The sequence below is a fragment of the Mytilus californianus genome, unplaced genomic scaffold (assembly GCF_021869535.1).
Source record: "Mytilus californianus isolate M0D057914Y unplaced genomic scaffold, xbMytCali1.0.p SCAF_2, whole genome shotgun sequence".
NCBI lineage: Eukaryota > Metazoa > Mollusca > Bivalvia > Mytilida > Mytilidae > Mytilus > Mytilus californianus.
This window is the reverse complement of record NW_026262668.1, coordinates 122,852,592-122,871,757: the sequence shown is the minus strand read 5'-3', so window position 1 is coordinate 122,871,757 and position 19,166 is coordinate 122,852,592. Positions and strand designations below refer to the sequence as shown.

At 32.6% G+C, this 19,166-nt stretch overlaps 1 protein-coding gene and 1 long non-coding RNA gene across 2 annotated transcripts in view; one reads left to right on the top strand and one right to left on the bottom strand.

Annotated features, from left to right (window-relative positions):
• The window catches only part of LOC127730872 (uncharacterized), a 95,458-nt gene that overhangs the window by 66,584 nt on the left and 9,708 nt on the right, over window positions 1-19,166 (top strand). The gene's annotated exons all lie outside the window — the stretch shown is intronic.
• Window positions 7,359-9,686, bottom strand: LOC127730867 (uncharacterized). Its single transcript, XM_052239477.1, has one exon. It carries the CDS (start codon window positions 8,576-8,578, stop codon window positions 7,499-7,501), a length of 1,080 nt encoding a protein of 359 aa, XP_052095437.1. The 5' UTR covers window positions 8,579-9,686; the 3' UTR covers window positions 7,359-7,498.

Sequence of the window (19,166 nt, the reverse complement as noted above, 5' to 3'; positions counted from 1 at the left end):
GTTTGGTATTTGTTGTGTGACATCGCTGTGAAAAATATTTCGGTTTGAACCGATTCAACAGGCAGACAGAACAGGGAACCTCTCTTTCTCCATCCAAAATTCCACCCCATACAAAACAACTTGGCAGTATCTTACAGACATAAGCTAACTGAAATTTTAATGACGTGCTGTTTTCGCTATGTAAACAACATTGTGTTAAATTTTCTAGATTTATATATATATATTCAGCGTAGACATAGCTGTAAATATGTATGGCTGTTACATGTTATCCCCCTCGTAAATGCAAGATTAAGATATATACCTTTATTTAAAATAATTTCCAAAATTTTGTAACAATCAATTTCAATATTACAATATCCGTATTGCCATGCCAGTAGCGAAGTACACGAGATGCCCATTTCGACAATACATGTCTCTTTAAAATATTGGCCGTAAGTAATTGAAAAGCTATATATTTTTTGAAATGATAGACTGTCAGAGCCAGTGGTCTAATAGTCGAACTACTGTATCACTAGCCTGTCAACACTGAGGTTGTGATTTGAATCCCGCACGTGGCAGGTGCCCTTGACTCCAATTGTATTTGACTAGGATTGTCAGTTCTCCTACCGATGGTTGGTGGCTTTTTCCGGGCACTCTGGCTGACTCCACCAATGAAACTGACCGCCACGAAATAGCACAAAAGTGCTAAAAGTTGCGTTTAACACAAATAAATTAATCAATCAATCAATCATGTCTGTCAGACAGGATTCATTTGACACTTCATTTTCATGTTTCGATTGGTAATCGTTGATGTCATATGATCCGTTAAATATATCAAAAACGATGAGTAAAACACGTGTACACATACTTTGTTTTGAAAGTAAATTCTTTATATAATCAAATTTATAGAAATGTATTGCTATTAAATTATTATCGTCGAGTACTCTTATTCGCCGACAGCTTTTTCAAATGCAGTGACCTTAACCATGACACCTGTCGTTAGAAATACGGCACAAATCAAGAGTGAAGGAAAACCGCGATAAAATAAAAGTAAACAGATGTGGAAATAGTATAAACGATTCAGAAAAAAATATTATACCAAATCATTAAACAACTGTTAAGCAAAGTTTCATTAACAATTTGGAACGCATTGAAGTTATATATATATAAATCTTTGCACCTTTGTTTGCGGTATACCATCTTCGCAGCAAGTTTACTGTTTTCTGTTCGGTATTAAATTTATAGTTAAGATCCATTTATTACACCTTGTGATCCGTTTATTGGCAATCGCCAATGGCAGTCAGCAGGATTTAAGATCATTTGTTGTTCGATCTGTTAGTCAAATGCGTATTGTTAAAATATACTTTTTCACTTTTTTGGTCTTTTGGAAAATGTTGTTTGTTCTGTATTTAGACCCCTCTAACAAAAAATTTGTTTTGCATGCACACGTATAAAGATTACGGTTTTTATCCAACGCAATCATAGGTTTGAACGTTATTTTCAATTTAGACTTGTTTATATATATATATATATATATATAAACAAGTAAACATCGCTCTATCATCTCACCTATTATACACGTGTTCCATGATTGTGATGATTGTTTATCAAGATCACGCTCGGTGAACTTCGGCACCATAACCAAAAAGTTTATTAACAGCCAAAGGTTTCGACCAACAATCACTGAATGAAATAATGTTTTGCCTATTATACGTTGTGAATTTTTCTCACCATAAAACCACCGGAAACTCGTTTTATATGGCTTTATTAAGTTGTCCTAATTACATCAGATTGTACGTTTATAAGTTAAAGGACATCTTTGTTCTATAAAATCATTGTCAAGTATATATGTCCATTGGACAGTGTTTATCTCACCTTAACCTCCTTTTCTGAATTATTGCAATGTTTAAAAGTATTTGGGATGAATGAAGTAAGTCTTTGGTCTCGAAGACTTTAAACATAGAATTCAATCATAATTAGTAAAGGAGGCAAGATATTTCAGCGTGTGCACACTTGCTAGATATTTTTGAATGAAGGGTTGAATAAGGATATACTCTTACGTCAAATGTTCATTGATGTTTAGCTTATCTGGTCCAAATGGCCATGTGAGCTTTGCTTACCAATTGGCCTATGTCGTCGTTCGTTAACTTATATATATATGTTTTCCTTTCAATCAAGTGGACCAATGGGAATCAATGATTTTTAAGAATTTGTCCGATGATCCCGCTAGCCAACCAACTTGGCTACCAGGGCTAAAAATAGAATTGTAATGCAAGAATTGTTTATTATTTTAAAAACTCTCACTGTTTGTGCATATACAATTATCATTACATGTATATGTATGTATCCTATAAACTGTATTTACTTTTGGAATTATTATTATGGTTGTTAATATCTTGTATACCGTTGTAGAAGTAGAAAATCTGACATAGGCAAAAACGGCCAGAATGTCAAGATTTACATACTGTTACACGAATCTTATATGATTTGTTGCCCTTTAATGATGATGTTTACCCATATATTTTAAAGAAACTTTCAAAAATAATCTTAGTGACTGTATGAATTTGATGCAAACATGTCGGATTCGCGATATAGGCTCATGGAAGCCTTTAGTTTTTTCATGGAAGTGAAATGAACATAATACTTCCATGGTTTTTCAGATATCAAAATACCAAAGATATAAAATCATAATCAAACAGACATACAGAACATGCGTATAATTTGAAATTGATTTGTGATTGACACGTGTACGTTTTTATAAAAAGAACAAAATAAAAACTTTGAGCTTTACATCATGCAGACAAATTACGTCAAATTGTGTTTAATGTTTGTCGGATTATTTGGGATTCTTTATTGAACCATATTTCTTACGAGATGCATCAGTTTAATTGTGGATATTTAATATGTTCAGGGTTATTTCGAGCAGTTTTATCAGATAATATTGATCATTTATAATGATAGAAACAAATTGCAAATCATATTCTGCTAACAAGTTTGACTTTCAGCATAAGTATGTCAATGCTGATACATTCATGTGTACAAATTTCACTAGCCAGAGTAACATTATACAATTATTGACTTTTGATGAAGTTGATACAATGATTTATTATACCTCAGTATGTTTTTTTCTATATAAAAAAGAATGAAATATTTTTGCAATTCCATTCCACAGACTATTTGCCAGTCAATAGTTTCAAAGACTATTACCCTGGTCCATAGTTTTATAAACATATTTCCCGTACTGTTTCATACTAATTTTTCATTGGACAACAATGACGTAATTAACTATTCTGGTTGGATTTGTGCGCTTGGCAACGTTAAACTCTGAAATATCGTAAACGGTATAATTTAAATGTATCTGTCGTCGTAATTTGAAATTAATATATTACTTACTAGAAGCAAATTTTAAAAAAGAAAAAGAAAATCTACGCGACATATTTTAAGAACTAAAACATAACAAATGTATGGTATGGGTATGTCGTCGTCTTCATAATCTAGGATTGCTTTGGTGTACGGTAAAATATTTTAGCTAGCACGGGAATTTTTACACAAAGATTCCTGGTCTTGATTACAGTAATAAAATATTGACAAATAGTACACGGGCAAAAAAAAACTGGTAGTTCATCTTGTGCATGTCTTTGTGACTATTTGATTTTTTTTCCAAGTGGTGTATGTAGTCTTAATATAAATTTGTTTTATTCGGTATAACAAAACACTTAATTCGGCTTCGCCTCGAGCAATAGTTGGTATCTCATGGACAACAAACTTGCTATTACCCTCATAACCAGTCAATAGGTATATATTATCATCCCCAGAAATATGATATTCACCAAGGCGAACGGCCGAGGGTGAATGCCATATATCTGAGGTTGATAAATCATTGTATCAACTGAAATAAAAAGTCAACGATTGCTTTATTATATGACTGTTTAACCTTCTCCAATTTTCTTATATTTGCCCTAGATACTTTTAAAACTGCTCCTTGTTTTTATAAATATATCATCTGCTTTTGTGGTTTCTAAATTTCGTAAGTTGAAATATTCAATAAAGTTTACTAAAATAAAGTACACCGAAAACAAGAAAAAAAGGAAAAAAATACACCGAAAATAAGAAGAAGAGGAAAAAATACACCGAAAACAAGAAGAAAAAGAAAAACGAGAATTTGCAGGACGTCATATACCTACATCATTGACGTTGCCTTGTAATATCTATTTTTAGGTACACGTCAGCTGATCCTAATCTTATATTTACCTCTCGTGATTTTTTCCGCAGTGAATATAATGTTTTATCAAAGAAGACTATATGTTTTAGCCAATGAGAAAAGAGAAATATTTTAGTCATATAATAGTTGATAACAGTCTTTTTATACGCCCGTTTACGGGACGTATTATGGTATACCGTTGACCGTCTGTCCGTCCGTCCGTCCGTCTGTCCGTCCGTCCGTCGTCAACATGTCAGACATTAACTCATAAAAGCTTTAACCAATATGCATGAAACTTTGGTGAATTGTTTATATCTATTGACGTGAGCTCCCTTTCGTTTTTTATAAATTTCAGATTTGCCGTTTCCGAGTTTTGGGGTTTTATTCATTTAAAAAGGGATGATTTTCCAGTTTTCCGACAATAACTCAAGAATGCTTTCACCAACTTGCAAGAACTTTTGGTGAATTGTTTATATCTATTGACATAAGCTCCTTTTGGATTTTTATAAATTTTAGATTTAACGTTTCCGAGTTACAGGGTTTTATTCATAAAAAGGGGGATTTTCCAGTTTTTGGACAATAACTAAAAAATGCTTTCAGCAGTTCTCATGAAACTTTGGTGAATTGTTTATATCTGTTGATGTAAGCTCCCTTAAGAATTTTATAAATTTTAGATTTTGCATTTCTGAGTTATGGGATTTTATTCATTAAAAAAGGGGGGATTTTCCAGTTTTTGGACAATAACTCAAACATGCTTTCAGCAGTTCTCATGAAACTTTGGTGAATTATTTATAGCTATTGATGTAATCTCCCTATTGATTTTCATAAATTTCAAATATGACATTTAGAAGAAATTGAACTTTGAATATTGTGTCCATGTTTGCCCCAACTGTTCAGGGTTGGACCACTGCGGGCGTATCCAGCTGCGCTCAGCGAAGCAGTTTTTATTCACCTTGCAAATGTTTCTTTGATTTTAACAACAAATGTTTGAAATGTGTGGAATTTCATTACAGAGTATATTGACATTCCTGAGTTGTTATAAGCTATTGGATGTCACTTGTCCTTTTCATTGTTATGACTTGGTATGGTAAACTAAAACAATAACAAGCGTATTATTATTGTTGTTTCTCCTAGAGAGAAAAAGTAATACTGATGCTAAAGAGAATTAAGTCAACCATATGTCAACTTTCTTCTATTGGTTTTCAAATGAGTTGTTATTGTCAGAAAAATTGTAAACTTTTTTGTTCTGGCAACTTTGGCGTAATTTTTGGATTACCAAAATTTAGAAAGTTCACGAAGGAAAAAAACATGTTTAAAAGTTGATAAATGCGTTTTGTCTCATGCTGAAGATGTTTGGGTATTCTTTTGTTTATTTTGATATTAAAAAGAATGTTTCAATATAATCTTTTGGAAAGATTGGAACTGTTTTTGTCTCGCCTTGACGGAGTCAAAAAGCGAGACATAGGTATGCTGTTTCCGGCGGCGGCGTCGGCGGCGGCGGCGTCAACAATGTATTAGTTTGTGATTAGGTCTAGTTTATGGTGAACCACAAGTGGTAGGTCAATGATATTTGGTATGCAGTTGTATTAACATTGGCACATCTTGTTTCCATGGAGATAGTTTGGCCCTGCCCCCTCAGTCATGGTCTATTGACTTTGGAACTTTTACTTAGTTTACATGTATTAGTTTGTGATTAGGTCAGTTTATGGGGAACCACTTGTGGTAGGTCAATGATATTTGGTATGCAGTTGTATAAGCATTTGGCATATCTCATTTCCATGAAGATTATTTGGCTCCGCCCCTTAGTCATGGTTTATTGATTTTGAAAAATTTGCCTAGTTTATGTGTATTAGTTTGTGATTAGGTCAGTTCAAGGGGAACAATTAGTAGTAGGCCTATGTTAATTGGTATTCAGTTGAATTAGCATTGCCACATCTCATTTCCAAGGATAATATTTGGCCCTGTCCCTCAGTCATGGTCTTTCGACTTTGAAACTTTTGCTTAGTTTACATGTATTAGTTTGTGATTAGATCAGTTTAAGATGAACTGCTAATGTTAAGACTTCAATTTATTGGCATTTGCAAGTATTGTTTCCATTGAGATTATATAGCCCCACCCCTTCATAATGGTTCATTGCGTTGACTTTGAAACTTTTACATAGTTTACAAGTTAACGTGTGTGTTTAGGTTTGTTTTAAAGGGAACAACTTATAATAAGTCAATGTTATTTGGTATGCAGTTGTATTAGCATTGGCACATGTCATTTCCATGGAGATTGTTTAACCATTTACCTTTAGTCATGGTTCATTGACTTTGAATATTTGCATAACTTACATGTTAAAGTATTGCTATTTTAATTTCAACATTTGCATAATCAAAATTACAAAAAAGGCGAGACATATATCTGTGTGATAACAGTTTATTATTCTTTCATGAGGCATCGATATGAACTGTGAAAAATGTGGCTTATATTTTTAATGCTGTTCTTTCAAGTATGCATGCCTTTAAATTTGTCTGTTTTCTGGCTAGTGGATCATTTTTATTAGGTGAGAGTACTGATACCAAACCGATCTGATTGACATGATCAATCATGATCAACAAACAATCAGAGACAATGTGGAGCCGTAATTGAAATGTTCCATCGTCTATAAAGCAAATTCTAAGAACGGTAATTAAATGTTGTATTGTATTGATTTTTAACTACGAACCAGATTTCCTTACGAAATCCAGCACTTGAGTCGAATTCGGGATCACTGAAGCATACAAATTAGATATATGGTGTAAATTACTGTTAGACAACAGTGCAAATCGTTTGTATAACTTCCTTATTGGTGCAGGAAACATGTCACAAAATTTTTTTCACATGCGAAATAACAGTGAAAAATACGTTTATTTATCACGTTTTAAACTTTTTTTTAGATTTTGTATTACAATTGTCCATAAAAAGAAAAGGTTTGGACATCATGGTATCCGAAATTTATTTATGGTCATCTGTATCGATCACTTTTAAATTAGCGGCTGATTTTCTAATTGGTGTTATGCATGAATAATAATAAGATGAAACTATTATCTTTTTAGCATCCAAAGTACCAAAATAATCCCCAAACCATAATGATATCTTTCTTTCTACATAGCTGAATTTAATCATAAACTTTGCAGAAACATAAGACAATGCATTTGAAATCGATATTTTAATGGTTACTTTCCTGGTCTTCTAATTTTCGCTTTTGTTCAAATGAAAAACGCATGAAACGTTGTAAAGTTATCTATTCTAATACAAAATTGAGACAACGTTTACCTAAAAGAGATTATTACAACCTTATTTACAAACATTACCAGCGTCAAGCGAAGTCTGAAAATGTTTTTCACTAGGTACTTCATGAGATATGTCTGTCATTTCCAAGTCTTCTGCTGTGGAGGTAGAACTAGAATCTGCATTTGGAAATGTTAGAAAAATGTCTTCTTGATCAGAAAAAGTATCTTCTAAGTCGTTTGATTCTATTGTACTATGCGTTATAACTTGGTCATTATATTTAGTTCCAGAACTAAAATGTGATGATGGAGTCTCATTATCCGAACCTGAATTACCATGCACGTGAAGAATTATCGCATTATCATGGTAGTGATCATGATAGCTATTTGTATATGTTTTAGGAATAATGTCTCTCTGTTGTACAAAGCCATTCGGATTTGATTCATATTTGTCCTGTATTCCACAGTTACATTTGAGATTATGCTTTGAATAACCATGGTCTGTTGGTAGTACTTTTGGAATGGCACCAGAAGCTGTACCACCTTGGTCATGTATTGTGTGAGGCTTCTGGTCGTTTACTTGAATGTCGGTTTGTTGTTCGGCATCGTCGTCGACGTGTGTTTCACTAAAATTAAACACATTTTCATTACAATGTGGGGATATATCATTACAATGTGGAGATACCGTGTCGTAATTACTTTTATGTTGTTTCCTTTTACATCGGAGAACAGATTTACATCGAACCATTAGAATCAACAACACTATCATAGCTAGTGCAAGAACAGCCCCTATACTGCTTCCTACTGAAACCGGAAGGTCCCAGCTTTGTGTTGATGCTGTTACACATTTCTGGTAAGGGGAACTGTCATTTCTCAACATTGACAGACAAATCTTGTAATAAGTATCTGGTACAAGGTTGTTCACATTATATGAATGGTCTGTTGGTGGCAAACGAGGTCCGTACTGAATATATGAACTGGCAATCTTCTGATAATGTACTCGATACCCAAGAAGATTAAGTGGACTTTGGACAGTTGCTCGCCAAAGTATTTCTATAGACGATCTTTTAGATTCCGTCACCTGCAGATTATCAATAAAGATATGAGATATATTTTGCACTGATGACATAGTAGATGTCACGAGCATTACAGTGATGTTTATCTGTGTATTGGGAAATCCGATTTAATGTACAGTTATCTCTCTGATTGATTTTCCTTATTTTATTGTTCTATTGCAGTATGTAGATCTTAATCAAATAGCAGCAAAACGGCAAAAGATATTTATTCGAACTTTTTTCCGCTTTTTGAATTGCGGATTGACTAAGTTGTACTTCCGAACACTTGCTGATCTGTACTATTAATGAATACTAATGCAATTGTTAAATATTCCAATCACAGTTGTAAAGATGAAGTAAGTCTTGACACATGTTTGTTACAAGAATTCATAAGTATCTTATTGTGTTGTTATTACCCTTGATTATTCCGAAGCATCCATTTATTGATAGTTCAAATAAGTCACAAAATTCCCATGTTTGTGTTAACATTGATTATTTACTTTTTTCTTCATTCACATTTAAGAAATACACAAAAGCTTAGTTATGACTACATATATTAAACAATTATAATCTTTTTATTTCAAGGTATTGAAAAATGATGTGTTGTTGTTGTATTTTGCAGCCAGCAGGGACTGTCCACGTTTTAATAAAGTTAATTTGATTATTGTTCTTCGTTATCCTTTGAGCGATAATGTCGTAGACATTGATAGATGTAAAACTAAGTTTGATTTGATACATTCATCAAATGTACATAATATGTCAATATGAATTATCCTAGAAAACAATCCTATGGAGGCTATGAACTAATCCGGGCAAAATAATTGATTTTTCAAAAGTATACTTAAAATACTGAATGCAATATTTCTGTTTTAACATGCATTCTTTATCGAGTAAAATATTAAATTGATCATCCTAATGTCTTGTATGATGGATTCCAGATTACATCTTGCCGCCAAAAAACAACAATATTATATCTGTATTACACTGACGCTAGCAATTATGATACATTTGCGTACTTTTTTACAACTGTCCACTGGTAATATTTCTACAAGTAACACTGCTGATCGCACCACTCTATTTTATTTTGTAAACTCTTGAGATGCTCGAGATTTGATTTTGTGTCCTAGGAATTCTATTCGTCTCCAACAAAAATCATTCGTATAGTAAAAAATACCAACAATAATCAATGTATAACTAATTAGCCAGTAAAATTGTCACAGACTAATCATTGTTGTTGTTTATTGATTCCAGGCTATCAATTCCATCCAAATCAATGAAGAAATTAAAAAGTATATGTATTTTATATACTGATGAAAAATCCAAACGCAATCTCAATCTATAATACAGGATTAAAATTTAAGATTTATACATTGTACACATATTTTGATATACAGCCTCAGTATTCCCGTTTTAATCCGAGTCTTGTCGTCTCTAATTCCTATCCATAGAACTCTGTCTGTAATGTAAACTGTAACTATCTAAAAAATATCAAATAACTACATAAGTGAATGACGATGTTCTTTGATTGACAGTATAACTTCTCTTCGCGTGTATTTGAAATAAAGTTTTAAATAGCTTTTTTAATTTTTTCAGATATTGCTTTGAATTGACGTAACTCTTAATCATAGTATTATAACTAAATTCACGTTTTAAAATCATTTTTGAAACTACGTAGCTACCTTCATTAACATTAAATTAATTTTGCTTTTTTGATTATTTGCTACATATTACATTTTAGACTTACAAAAGTTGTATTAGTAATATCATGACTTTCTATACATTTCAATTCTTCATAAAATAAAGAGTAAGACGGCATATTTTTGTTAACCTACATCAATGACTTTTGTTAATGGTGTAGATTCTCCTTCCTCAGTGTTTACTTCGACATTGTTCTACTAGTGTCATTTACATGTAACAAAGGATTTCTAAAAATAAGTTATTTTTCAAATCACTGTTACGATAACCAATGTCTTAAATAGTTCAGCAGCAATTGCTGGAATACTAGATGTCTGAAAGCCAATTGTTTTCACTCACATATTCCAACTTTTATGTCAACTTAATATGTAGAACTCCTCTGGTCGACAAATCCAAAAGTATAATGTTTTGTCTTCAAATTGAATGGTAACTGGATCAATGTGTTGATGTTAACCGTTTATCGGTCTATCATTACTCTCGTTATGATTTGGTTTTCGTTTTGATTTGGTCTACACTTGCTGTAAAATTAAATGCCTTGCCAAGTTTTTCATCTTTAGTATTATAAGTCACTGTGCTCAATTTGTTTTTATTATGGTACGACTTGAGCAATTAAGTACACGTCCAAAAACACAAGTTTCTGAATTAAATACTTTTATTATACTTCCCAAGATGAATTACAATTATGTTTACAATGCCGAAAGTCGGCTTTAGATTTCTCTTCTAACTACTACGTTTACACGTCCGAAAATCCGATGAAGATAAGTTGCCTTTTACCTGCAAATTTCCCTCTTAGGGTAATTTGTATTCCGAGATTTATCGCCAGCAAATTGTTAATAATGATTTTCAGCAGGACGCGATATGTTCGAGTAATGATTTAAATAATGGCACAAAAAAATCGTTAATCAGATAAAACCCTTCATTGACCACGCTTCCTTCCACTGAGATACGTTATTACCCATCACATCATTAAATAAAGACTTGTTTATTCATTAATCTCAAAACAAGAGTTTTATTAAATGGTCCTTTGATGGCGAAATTATAGTGCTAAGCTCATAATTATTTTCTTGAAAATTTTTACTATTTTATTACCTAAAGTATATGGAATGGAATTGCATTACTCGATGATAGCGAGATTTAAAAGTATTATAATCAAGAAAATGTATCTTATAGGGACATGTCTTACTCCATATTCGCAATTAATATGAAGATTTGTTTTAGCCATTCGGGAAATGATATTGTTAAAAATTACCAGCAGAAATTTATTGAAGGAGAAATTGCCTGTGTCAATTTTCATTTATTCAGAATAACCGATAAAGGTCAGAGGTCTATTATTTAATCTGACAAAAGAACGACAGGATCAACAATGATGTACAACATATCAAGGAAATAATCACATTGTTACTTCAATATGACATACATGTTTGTATTGCGTCAATCTTTCCAACATTCCAGCATTTGTTTTCAGGAAATTTGAACAGTGGTATTCCACTTAACAAACAATAGAGACATTAACTAAGCCAATACACCAGTAAAACACTCATTATCAAAATAGAGGAGAATGGTCAGAACACTCCGAAATCGGATGCTCAACTTTCGGAAAAGGATATCATTGAAACACACGCATATTGAATGAATGATCTTTCCTGCTCTGTACTATTTCAGATTTTATACTTCACACATAAAGGTCACCATGGCCTTTTAATGTTGTAAAATCAACAGAATATTGTAAATTGAATTCTATTGAGAGGTTTAGCTAGTTATAAAACAAAGTTAAAACCACCATTTTCTACATGAGGAAATGCCTGTACCAAGACAGGAATATGACAGTTGTTTTCCATTCTTTTGATGGGTTTGGGCTTTTGATTTTGCCATTTGATAAAAGACTTAACGTTTTGAATTTTCCTGAGCTCGGTATTTTTGCTATTTTACTTTTTAGCTATTTGCCACTGAAATTAACACAATCTAAAATACAAATTGCAAATTCGGTCAACTTTCCAAGATATTTTAACAGAAATATTTTAAATGGTTTGAATAATAAAAAAAGTTTTACCCCGGCAGATGTTTCAAATGTTAGAAGATACAGATAATGAATGGAAATGTCAACAGCGGCAATACATACAACACAACGACATCTTCGCCACAACAAATAGATATGAAGAATATCTGGAGTCGAAGACGGACGCAACATGGCAAACAACGCCCTGATCTCACCAAACAGAGAAATACAGCATGGAATGGACAGTAACTGCATTTGACACGACAAACATTTCCGACAATTACGTGTTATATAAGAAACAATACCATCAAGTTCCATTGAATCAATTATCTTAAAGTTTATTGGCAACCATGTCCTACTAAAGAACAAACACTACTTAAATAAGACATAACATCACCATCAAATCACGGGAAAGTAATTACTCAGCGGTATCAGTGAGCTACGTGGAGACAACCGGCCAGCTTTATGTTGAGATATTTTGTTAATCTTTTGTCTTGCTAACAATTTTGACTCATTATTTCATTTTCAAAGATTTTTTTTTTTGACTGTCACAAAATTGCATTTTTACTAAAAAATAGCCATTCTCTTGATTTCAATGATTACTCATCTGTCTGGATTATACCTCCATTTCATGTGTTAATCAATGAAAATTAAAAATAACCCGATCATATCTGAATAGAATTACAGTGGAGTCCCCTGTGTCCGCGCGGCCGGTAATATCGCGCATTACCTGATTTCGTCATATCGGCAATGTAACACAAACAGAATAGTTTTAGTCTTCCGAAAGGGCAGAAAATATTAAAATTGAAAAGTTCAAGCATAAATTTATAATTGCAATTTAATGGTCAACCATATTAAGCCATTTCCCATAAAAAATTACATCATCAGATAAAATTGGTTTCATCTAAAGTCAAATATTATCAAAATGAAATAAATTTTGCTCCTCATCCTTTGCAGTCCATTTGGTTCAAACTGAGCTATATTTCGTAATATAAAATCATTCCTTTATTCAAAATAAGGTATTTTTAGAAGGGATGCGCGAAATCACCGGACAATTGAAGGTCAAAACAGGGGTTTCCTAATTTTGGACAAGCATTACACACAATCTTCAAGGTGAAACCATACTTAAAGAAGATTTTATGAAATTAAAGTTTGTCATGAATTTGTTAACACAATATTATCCGATTATTGGTTTTATGAGTTCAAAGTGAAGCCAAAAGTCTTAGGTGCGCGGATACAACGGACTGCACCGTAATATTTTGTTAGGGAAAAAGGGAATTTTAAACCTTTTTTTTAACAAAATGTTGTAATTAAACAAACTATTCAAATGGAAGGACATCTTCGCTAGCCAAGGGTTATGATCCAGTTCCTTCCTCTTTTCAGGGGACTGGATCGTAACCCTTGGCTAGCCGGGGAAGATGATGGGAATGATTGTGTACCAAAAAAATCAAAAAAGAAAAATATTTCCACTAGACAAGTGTTCGTTGTTGTGACTGAATGAACTCAGATGGTCAAAGTAATTTGAGTGTGATGGAAATAATCTTTATATCTTATTTGCTGTAAGGGTTCAGATTGTTTTCAAACAAACTATAAAACCTGTCAATAAGCTTCATTTTGTGATCACTCATGATATCATTAATATGAAAATATGAGTCACAGCCATTCCCCCAAAACAGAGATATTTTTCTAAAAGATGACTTATACAAAGATGTTAATGTTAGTAAATATAAGTGTGGGTAAGGCTGTGGTTCATATTCAATTTTTATTTTATCCCATTCCTTTATTATAAAATGAACATTGTTTTGATTTGCAAGGATTGAAGACTTTAACGTCTTTTCACGTTCAGAGGTCAAATAATGACTGTTTTACTCGTATCGTATCGATATTAATATCTGGTACAATTATCTGCATCTATAAATAGAACTTGTAACAAGATGATAAATTGTGTATCATTTGAAAATCGCATTCATAACAGAACTAAAGGCCAAATGCAATGTAATAATATTCCCCTATGAACAATAAACAAGTTATTATAGCTTAAGTTATACCAAACAGCAAATGTTATATGATCTTTTGATATATAATACATAATTTATACATTAATCTGTATAACAATAATTTGCTCGTCCCATGATTTTGGTTATACTCTTATTATGATGAATTTTCAGGCTTTAAGCGTCATTAATCTTTTCTTGTTTTCGTCGTCAATATAAAATTGTATAGAAGGTACAAACCGGATAAAGCTTTTACGATTCTCGTTTGGTGTAGCATTTTGTATAATTTGTGGAATAAGATAATTCAAAAATTCAATATTCTTAATATCATAGTAAACACTTTCTCTTTTTTGAAATTCAGTAATTATTCAACTGCATTAATTTCAATTACCTACGACTTGCGTTTGGAAATACATCACGATCGGTTTTCGTTTTAAATTTAGTTACATTCTGGAAACAGTGAGTAGTTGTAATCAATATTTAATTTAAAAAAAAACCACTTATTGCTACTCTGTATTTCCTTGATTTGAAATTCATCATTTTCCGTAATGTTTGGAGTAGAAGTGTAGTGATTTTGTTGTACTGTTGCTGCCAGTGCTATTGTGAAGATAGGTATAGCATCAAATAGTGGCTAACTCTTTAAGTGTCAAACTTTGATTTAAAGTACGGTCTTAACAATGAGAAAAAAAAGTCATACCGTAGAGTCGGCTATAAAAGACCCCGACATGAAACATGTGAAACAATTCAAACGAGATAATCTAAAGGCCTAATCTATAACTAAACAAACAATTTACGAAAAACAAATATGTCAGACATGAACCAACGAAAACAACTGAATTACAACCTCCTCACTAAGCTACGGCACATGTAGAGTGCGGCGGAGTTGAGTATGTTTGTGAGCGCTCAAGCTCTCCCTCTAACATGGGAAGGTGGTGGAATAGCACAACAAAAGAACAAACTGTAAAAATCCGCTGCAATCGGCTTAACTCAAAAGATCGGTACGATGCACAAAAACTACAAAGATAAAAACAATAGACACAAAGCACCGATATAAGTGTACTCTTCATTACTAAAAGCTAGTTCAAAGCCAGTTACAACTAATAAATAAATCATGTTTTCCCAGACTAAAGTATCAATCAGTTCACATCCAACGGATTTTGTGTAAAGACGTCAAAACAGTCTCAGGAACGTATGACCTTGTGCAATGCCAAAATATAAGTAAACCGTATCGACGTAGGATGTAGGATACTGAGTTTTCATAACTGTATATATATATAGCAATATATATTTAGTTATGTTTTAATTTTTCAAAAACAAAATCAATGTTAGTACCAATAAAGACAATATTCAAAGAATAAGTTTATTTAAGGGACTAATTAATTTACATGGATCGTATCGAAATGAACGGCATTATAAAGTCAACATCCCAGTAAAAATTCGGATTTTATGTTCAGTTTTTATAAGAATTTTACAGGTACAGCTAAACTTCTTACTAAATCTGTGTATCAATGAAAAGAATTGGTAAGGTTTTAATTAATTTGTGGTAACGAAATCCCTGACTTAATAATTTACCAGATATACACAATATGTATATGTATTCAAATTACATTCATTGAAATCTAAAACGCGTTTACAGATACAGGCATGGAAAGTTGTGAAATATACACATCGTGAGAAGGAGCCAAAGGAACATTATCTCCCATAAAGGGAAAATTAACAATCGGAAACGAAAAATCGTCTCTTTTGTCGGTTTTTTTTGTAAAGATTTTCCCGTGTGAAACTGAAACATCCAAATCAATAAAAAGGACAAGTATTGCTGTACGTATTTGATTTAGTAAGTTCCTTCTGGGACTCTTATACTAAATAAAAGTCCCAGGTTCCTTTGGGTAAATTTCCGCAGTAACATAGGAAAATTCTCGATTATTTAAAGCAAAAATATCATCAAGTGTTGTTAAATTTATCAATTAAATGTAATTTAGACGGTTCTTAACTTATTTTGGCCAAACAGTGTGATTCATAACAATACAGGAACAAGTCTGCTATTAAAGGGACGCAATTGGTGCCAATAGGAATACCTACAACCTGTCGATAAACTTAATTGCCGAAACATACATAGATGTTGCCAAGAAGAAAATGTACAGCTTTAAAAATCTAATCACAGCTACATCTTATTCTAGCATATTTCACTTTTTTTCAAAGGACCTTTTAATAAGATAAGAAAACTTCTCAAGAAGAGTGTGTGGTACTGTAGTGTACAGAGTAGAAAAATCATAACTGTCAACCGAATTGAAGGGACTATCAAATATTTGCTCTTTTCCGACACCTGACTGAAAAAAGGTAATCGTAACTGCTGTTTTTTTTTGTCGCTGGAAACAGCCTTTACAACTGTTTGCGATAAATCTAGGATTTTTATCAAGGCACGAAAATAACTTTAATGTATAAATTGAAATTATTATTTCCAACTCAATAATAAAGATGATTAAAGTTATGACATTATCTCTTTGTCATCAATGTAAAGATAAAGATAAGGGAATAATGAACCATTACAGTAATTTGTTTTTTCTAAATGTCAGACCATGCTTTTTAACCTACACTTTAGTTTAAATCCGTCAATCAATGGAATTGTTTATCGAAAATTGCGTTATATACATGTGTAGGTTAGATTTAGGTTGTTTTTTCTGATTAAAATTATTTTCACAACTAAATTTTTCAGTAGTTGCCTTATTATGTGCAAATAAAAAGAAAAAAGACTATGTGCAAATCAAAAGAAAAAAGACCCTTTATAAACGATTCAAGGTTTTTTTCAGAAATAAATTAATGAATTTCAGATATTTTAGACAATAATTCCTGAAATGCTTAAAAAAGACCACTGAAATGAAATTAATTGTTGATTGGCAGTATTCAAATATCTAGATTTATTTGACGTTATTATGCTTTGCATTGTTGGATTTGTCCTAGAGGCAGCTTCAGTATTGACTATTTTACATATAGAAACTTCCTCAGTACAATCAAGTGTTTTCATTAAAATCACATTTTTTTTATACGACCGCAAAAAAATTTTTGTGGTCGTATATTGGTATGACGTTGGCGTCGTCGTCGTCGTCGTCGTCGTCGTTGTCGTCGTCGTCGTCGTCGTCGTCGTCGTCGTCGTCGTCCGGCGTCGTCCGAAGACACATTGGTTTTCGCACTCTAACTTTAGTTTAAGTGAATGGATCTCTATGAAATTTTACCATAAGGTTCAATACCACAAAAGGAAGGTTGGGATTGATTTTGGGGGTTATGGTACCAACAGTAAAGGAATTAGGGGCCAAAAGGGGCCAAAAATAAGCATTTTTGTAACTTCCAGACATAACTTGTGTGTTAGTGTATGGATCTCTCTGACATTGTACCACAAGGTTCCATATCACAAAAGGAATGCTGGGATTGATTTTGGGGGTAATTGCCTCAAAATTTTAGGAATTAGGGGCCAAAAAAGGGGCAAAAAACAAGCATTTTTCTAGTTTCATGATAATAACTTGTGTGTAAGTGTATGGATCTTTCTGAATTTGTACTACAAGGTTCCATATCACAAAGGGAAAGCTGGAATTGAGTTTGGGGGTAATTGCCCAAAACGTTTAGGAATAAGGGGCCAAAAAGGGGCCAAAAATAAACATTTTTCTAGTTTCCAGACAATAACTTGTGTTAAAGTGTATGGATCTCTCTGAAATTGTACCACAAGGTTCCATATCACACAGGGAATGCTGGGATTGATTTTGGGGGTAATTGCCTCAAAATATTAGGAATTAGGGGCCAAAAAAGGGGCAAAAAACAAGCATTTTTCTAGTTTCATGATAATAACTTGTGTGTAAGTGTATGGATCTTTCTGAAATTGTACTACAAGGTTCCATATCACAAAGGGAAAGCTGGAATTGAGTTTGGGGGTAATTGCCCTAAATGTTTAGGAATTTGGGGCCAAAAAGGGGCCAAAAAACACATTTTTTTTAGTTTCCAGACAATAACTTGTGTTCAAGTGTATGGATCTCTCTGAAATTGTACTGCAAGGTACCATACCACAAAGGGAAGGCTGGGATTGAGTTTGGGGGTGATGAATCATAAGGGGGTTCAAAAAATTTGGGGGGGGGATTTTTTTTTTTCCTTTTTTTTCTTTTTTTCCTTTTTTTTTTCTTTTAAAATTTTCCATTTTAAGTTGGTTATTTCTTATTTATATTTAAAAGCAAATAATAATGATATGGTAGGAGATACACACCAAACAGGATGTGTAAATTTTTATATAATAAGTATTGTGCAATAGCAAGAAATTTTCAATTGCACAGTATTGCACAATAGCAAGAAATCTTCAATTGCACAGTATTGCGCAATAGCAAGAAATCTTCAATTGCACAGTATTGCGCAATAGCAAGAAATATCCAATAGCACAATATTGCGCAATAGCAAGAAATTGTTAATTGTACAGTATTGCGCAATAGCAGGAAATATTCAATTGCACAGTATTGTGCAAAAGAAGATACTTCGTATAAATTGCTTATTTCTTGACCAATTTCAATGGGGTTTTATTCTTGAATTCTTGGGGTTCTTTAATATGCTGAATCTAACCGTGTATTAAGTTTTTGGATTTTGGGCGCCGTTTTTAAATTGGTCCACATTGAGGTCCAAAGGGTCCAAAATTAAACTTTGTTTGATTTCATCAAAAATTAAATTATTGGGGTTCTTTGATATGCCGAATCTAACCGTGTATTTAGATTCTTAATTTTTGGTTCCGTTTTCAAATTGGTCTACATTAAGGTCCAAAGGGTCCAAAATTAAACTTAGTTTGATTTTAACAAAAATTGAATTCCAGGGGTTCTTTGATATGCCGAATCTAAACATGTATTTAGATTTTTGATAATGGGCCCAGTTTTCAAGTTGGTCCAAATCGGGGTCCAAAATTAAACTTTGTTTGATTTCAACAAAAATTGAATATATGGGGTTCTTTGATATGCTGAATCTAACCATGTA

What these genes read in the sequence shown, in the direction of transcription:
- LOC127730867 (XM_052239477.1), bottom strand. Translation starts at nt 8,578, where the DNA reads ATGCTCGTGACATCTACTATGTCATCAGTGCAAAATATATCTCATATC.